The 6,262-nt window shown below is 42.6% G+C and overlaps 1 protein-coding gene and 1 pseudogene across 1 annotated transcript; both read right to left on the minus strand.

Moving 5' to 3' along the window:
- Positions 1 to 539: 539 nt before the first annotated feature.
- LOC119315041 (protein Rf1, mitochondrial-like) lies at positions 540 to 2,955 on the minus strand. Its single transcript, XM_037589705.1, has one exon. The coding sequence runs from the start codon at positions 2,724 to 2,726 to the stop codon at positions 1,272 to 1,274; it is 1,455 nt and encodes a 484-aa protein (XP_037445602.1). The 5' UTR covers positions 2,727 to 2,955; the 3' UTR covers positions 540 to 1,271.
- Positions 2,956 to 4,755: 1,800 nt separating this feature from the next.
- LOC119315040 overlaps positions 4,756 to 6,262 on the minus strand; it is a 5,953-nt pseudogene continuing 4,446 nt past the window's right edge.

A 6,262-nucleotide genomic window follows, 5' to 3' on the forward strand; every position in this document is an offset into this window, starting at 1 on the left:
GCTCTAGTCGATATAACGCACTTTCAAACAGTCTGTTATGACCTCATGGGCACGAACAACTGTCAGACTAGATATCTCCATCTCATGGGCCACTCTAGATATTTCATCTCATCGCGGAGAAATTGTCATTGCTCACTATCTTCATTAGGCATAGGAGCGGCCTGATATCAATCAGAGGACAAAGAAGACCGGGATGGAGCTGCAATCCATAATGTGAGAGTGTGTCTGTATACTGCGGTCAAAGAAGCAGTTGGGGAATGCAGAATGGAAGATTGGTGATCGAGGCCTGCGAAATGAGGAACCTCTTCTGCTGCGCAAAGGTTGTTGTCAAGAGCGCCCTTGCAAGGCAGGAGAGGCACTTCACACAAAGGACAGCCACATACTATCCAAGAGCTGACATGGAGTTCAAAGCCATTGCAGAGGCAGCAGCAGTGCAAATAATTGCCACACCCACACCATGATGTCTTCATTGCTCAAAGCAGATCAGGGTTTTTTAACAGCGATTGTAAAACATATGGGTCAAGTATGCCAAACTTGAACTGAAATGATACATATAGGCATAAGCATAATGGCTAATACAGTATCATCATCACAGCAAGGTGCTGCCAGGAAGAATAACTCAGCTAATAATATCTTCACAGTAACCATTTGGCGCAAATACTAAAGCTTCATGCTCAAATACCAATTGTAGTGTTTGGACTTTAGAAATCATTTATAGCAGAGAAGTGAAATTCTTCTGTTCTCTTTCTCTCCGAAAGACAGCAATAACTCTCAACTGTAACTTATCAATAGTTCACTTTTGGAATGACACAAACATGCAAGGCCTACAAAAAGCGATTTTCATCCATGATATATTAACTATAAATAAGACTTAGCCACAGGGAATTATGCATGCAACACCTAATCAGCCAGGTCGCTATCCACCCTGAATACTCCAGTGCCTTGAGGAAATTCGAAGTAGGCACTATATCCAACTACTGATAAACAGCAACTAACAACCATAAGGCTTACCTCACACTTCTCTAATTCTAGTGCACGCTGGAGTAATCAGGATAACAACACATCTAATGCATATCAAGAAGATGAGAGCATAACCATGGTAAGTTAAGTGCTGCGTAACAACAACAGCCCTCACGCCAACTGATATCATAGCATCAAGTACTCTAAACATTCTCCATCTTGGCGATAAGCAATATCCATTGATAATTTTAGTGAATGCAGTAGGATGAGGCCTCTCACCGGTATGGGTAACCAAGTCAAAGATGCCATGTTCATCGATTACCTTTCCATGGCTTATGATGAATATCCCTGTTCTTCATTTTAGTAATAAATTCCTCGGCTTTCATGGAATCACCATGATTAAAATAACCCTCAACCATGCACATGTAAACTTCTGTGTCAAGTGGTACTCCCATATCAATCATCTCATTGAATTTTTCCATCGCATCATCCATCCTGCCCATCTTGCAAAATGCAGATATCACAATTAAATAAGTGAATCCATTAGGCTTCACACCCTGCTTCAACATGTCTTCAAAGAAAAGCATGGCCACATCCATCCTGCCATACTTAGCATATGCCTTAATCAGTATGTTGAAACAACGGAGGTCGGGTACAACTCCATCTCTTGCCATCATCTCACAGAGATCAATCATTTTAACAAGGGATCCTTCTATAGCGTACCCAAGGAGCATAATAGAGTATGAGACTGTATCTGGTTTTCGGCCACTCACGGCCATGGAATAAAATGTTTCCTCAGCTTCTTTGATTCTTCCATGCTTGCAAAGGTAGTCCATGACTGAGGTGCAAGTAACAACGCTTGGCATAACACCTTGGCTTCTCATCACTTTCAACAACCTAAAGGCTTCTTTCAGCTGACCCGTAGTTAAAAATCCTTGGATCAAGCTATTATATGTTACAACATCCGGTTGGACACTATTATGAACCATCGATCGAAGGACCACCTCTGCCTTGTCCATTGCTCTTGCTTTGCACAGTGCATTAATAACAGAGTTATACGTCACCACATCGGGAACAAACCCTTGTTGTATCATTTCATGGAACAGATCACATGCTTTGCTTATTTCACCCTCCTTAAAGAAACCATTGATTACCAAGTTGTATGAGACCACGTTGGGGGAATGGTCAGCACCTTTTTTGGCCATCATCTGGAGCAGGTCAAGCGCACACTGGCTCCTTCCGTTGTCGCAGAAGCTCTTGAGAATAACTGAGTAGGAGATGGCATCAGGCAGGTTATCACTCACCCTATGGAGCAGCAGGTCCAGAGCTTCCTCTGTCCGCTTCATGTCACAGAAGCACTGCAATAAACTGCTGTAGGTAATGACGTCCGTCGTGATGCCTGTCTTGAGAAGGCATCCGAAGAAGGCAGGCCCTAGGTCTGGGCGGCATGCTCGGTGGCAGCAGTTAATTAGTATGTTGTAGGTGTAAATGTCAGGTGCTATCCGGTGGCGGTTGAAGAGATCGATGGCGAGGGCGGGGCCATCAGTACAGGCGGTTGAGGGCCGCGCACGCGCGAGGGCAGAAAATAAGCCGCCGAGTGCGCGTGCTGAAACCGGGACGGGTTGGCGCAGCATTTCGTCGAACAGTTGGTGCGCGAGCTCCGGCCAGAGCGTCCCAGAGCCCAGATGATATTTGAATTCATCCAGCAGCTCGCTGACTCGTGAGGAGACGGGGCTGGAGAAAGAGCGGGGCTGGAGGCGCGACATTGCCGCCGTCTAGTTCCTGCAGCGGCAGTGAATGCGGGCGGCAAAGACCAACTCCTTACTCTGGTGGGAGGAGGACGGACGGAAGAGACACTGGACAGAGTGGTCTCGCTCGCTTCTTCCTGCAGCGACGGTGAGTGAGGGCGAGCGCCGGCGAGGACCGACCACCGGCGCGTCCAGCGGCTGGAGGAAGGAGGAGGGAGGCGGGATTTGGATTTTGGATGGAGACGGGGGTTCGATTTGGAGCTCTGCGTGGGCATCTCATTCTCATTTCACAGTCAGTTCACGCACAGCTCGTTCACATGAATCTACGATCTACCCACCGCTCGTTCAGAGGGCTTTTTTTTTCCACGCGCCCTGTTTTTCTTTCCTTTTTTATTTTCTGTTTGCGTTTTGTTCTTCTTTAAATAATTCGGGATTACAGAAAGGTTCCAAAATTGTCAACGTGAAATTTGAAAAAATAAAAAGTACTCCCTCCGTAAACTAATATAAGAGCGTTTAGACTACTACTTTAGTGATCTAAATGCTCTTACATTAGTTTACAGAGGGAGTAATAATCATAAAATGTCCATGGATACAAAAAAAATCGTAATTTTTTAAAAATGATAATATATTTAAAAAAATTCCATGAGTTTCAAAAATATTTCGTGAATTCTAAGAATGTTCATGAATTTGTAAAAAATCTCGTGTATTCAAACAATGTTCCAATTTTATATAAAAAATCTCAAAAACAAAAAATTATCTGTGTGTTCAGAAAATATTCGTGAATTCAGATTTTTTTATATTTAAAAACATGTTCGTAAGAGTTAAAAAATGTGCGCAAATTTCGAATATTTTCCCAAATTTCAAAAAAGTTCATCGACTCAGAATTGTCCGCTGATTCAAAAATATGCTAATGAGTTTCTAAAGAAAATCTTTAAATTTGTAAAAAGTTTCACAAACTTTTATAAAAATAATTATGAATTTGAAAAATGTTAATTGTTTCAAAAAATTACGAATTTGAAACATGTTCATGATTTTCAAAACATTTCACTATTTATAGGATGTACACATATTTGAAAAATCTTCACAAAATGAAATTAAAAAGGGAAAAGATAAAGAAAAGACAAATGAAAAGAAAAAAAAGATGAAAGGGAGGAAAAAACCGAATGAAAAGACAAGAGAAAAAAAGAAATTATGGTTTGGGGAGGCTTAGAACCTTCTCCAAACCGAAAACTAGCCATGTTGGGCTGGCCCAAATGTACGCAGCATGGGAGCAGGGTGCCCGCGCGGTCGCTAACTAGTGACCCCCTACAACTAATAAGAGCATCTACAACTGAACCCCCTACTCCCCCCATTTGTTCGAGTGGATAGCCCGAACACTGTCCGGACCAAAAAGCTACATACAACCGTAGCCTCGTACTTGGCACAAATGTCCGGACTGTCTAGCGCCCCTCAAACCCTGCCCATATATGGGCAAATATGAGGGGTCCGAACACGCAAACGCGGCCGACGGGCCATACTGGCCCACCTGGCCCCACATAAACCCCACCCCATCCCCATCCGAACCAAACCCTAGCCTCACCGTCTCAGACAACGGATCTGGCACTGAGGCTAACCCCATTAACCGGGGCACACTTGCCGTCATGACATATTCGAGCTCCGCCCACGACGATGAGGAGCTCGCCCTTCACCGGTCGCGGATGGACAGGGATAGGAGCTCGAGTTCCACGGCCTCCCGGTGGTCCGGAGGGGCAGCTCCAGCTCCACGCTCACCCGCGCCGGCCCGTTGCACTCTCCATCCTCCCCGGTCAGGCGGCAGGGCGAGCAGTGCGAAGTAATACACAATCAGACTTATATTTTATTTTTACCACCATTTCCTAATATTAGAGACCGTTTCTTGTAAAAAAAACATCATATATTCATGGACAAAGATGGGTACTTCAGTGCTGTAATTTTGAGAATTCTGTTGATCACAGAAACATGCAGCAGCAGCTATGGACGCATGGATATCATTACCGGAAGTTTAAAACTCGACACTTGCAGTCAATTGATCATAAAGTCTGCACTTGAATATTTGTCCAGAAATGAAAATTCAACAACAGTTTACTGTTAATTGTTAAATGCAGCTAAAGATTTCGGCGGAACAGATATCATTACTGGAAGTTTAGAACTCGACAGTTGCAGTCATTCGATCATGCACATTTACAACGCAACAGCTAAAGGTCTTGGCGGAACCATGAATGCTAGGAAAGATACGACGGATAGAACTGTTTGCCATATTCGAATACACCCCCTGGCTGTCGATCCAATCGCTTACTCGAGCAGTCGCTGATGATGACAATGATAAGTATCTGCAATACATATAAAATAAATAATTAAGCACTCGCCTCTCCTTGCAGAGACTGAAGAACCAACGAATTGTATATTTCAGGGAAAGCAAGTTTGTTTGGTACAAATAGAAAAGAATGAATGAAAATAACAAATATTTAAGCGTACAACATGTACAAAACAAGCACACATAACTGAAGGGCCGTTTAAGGCCCTAGAAAGCTGCTATATGGAACATGAAACAAAATCGGTGCCGAGAAAATGGTTTAGCTGTGACATATTGGGTGCACTAGACAACTTAGTTCAATATTTAAGAAGTCTTGAAAACAATTAACAGCATTTATACATGTATATACCATGTCATAAATTTTTAGATCCAAATTCTGACATACTCCCTCTGTAAATTAATATAAGATCGTTTAGATCACTAAGTACAACTCAAGAAATGAAAAGGACAAACCAGTTTGAATAGTACCACCAGGATTACAATTTGGTACTATTCATATCTTGATTTGTCTTTTTTGTTTATGAAGTTGTGAATCGCATTTGGATACTTAATTTTGTACATTCTGAATTAAACTACCACACATGAAAGCTCTGAAAACCTATTTAAGCATATAGATGGCAAAAGGAAGAGATATAGAAATTAAAAAAAAACTCTAGGATAAAATGGCATATCCCTTCTACTTTTTGTCCTCTTCTTTGCTTTGTTGCTACAAGTACCCATCTAAACTACTCCCTCCATCCGTAAATACTTGTCGGAGAAATGGATAAGGAGTATTTGACTGATTATTGGCACATGCACTGGTCAAGCTGTCCCAGTGCTCACACCCCGGGTCTGGTTTTGAACAGCGAGTGTTACACACATGAGGGAAGTATGCCAAACGTAAACTGAAATGATACATACAGGCATAAGCATAATGGCTAATGTAGTATCATCATCACAGCAAGGTGCTGCCAGAGGAAGCAATCAGCTAAATAATATCTTCATAGTAACCATTTGGCGCAATACTAAAGCTTCATAATCAGTGGCCAATTGTAGTGTTTGGACTACAGAAATCACTTATGGCAGAAGAGTGAACTTGTTCTGTTCTCTTTCTCCTCGAAAGACTGCAATATGAATGACCGTTGTACTGAAAAAATCCCCTGAAAAATGCAGGTCGGCACTGACTCATTGTACCTAAATGCATGACCAGTACCTAACTGCACCCACACCGTTCACCTCGCCC

This window comes from Triticum dicoccoides, chromosome 6A (genome assembly GCF_002162155.2).
Source record: "Triticum dicoccoides isolate Atlit2015 ecotype Zavitan chromosome 6A, WEW_v2.0, whole genome shotgun sequence".
NCBI lineage: Eukaryota > Viridiplantae > Streptophyta > Magnoliopsida > Poales > Poaceae > Triticum > Triticum dicoccoides.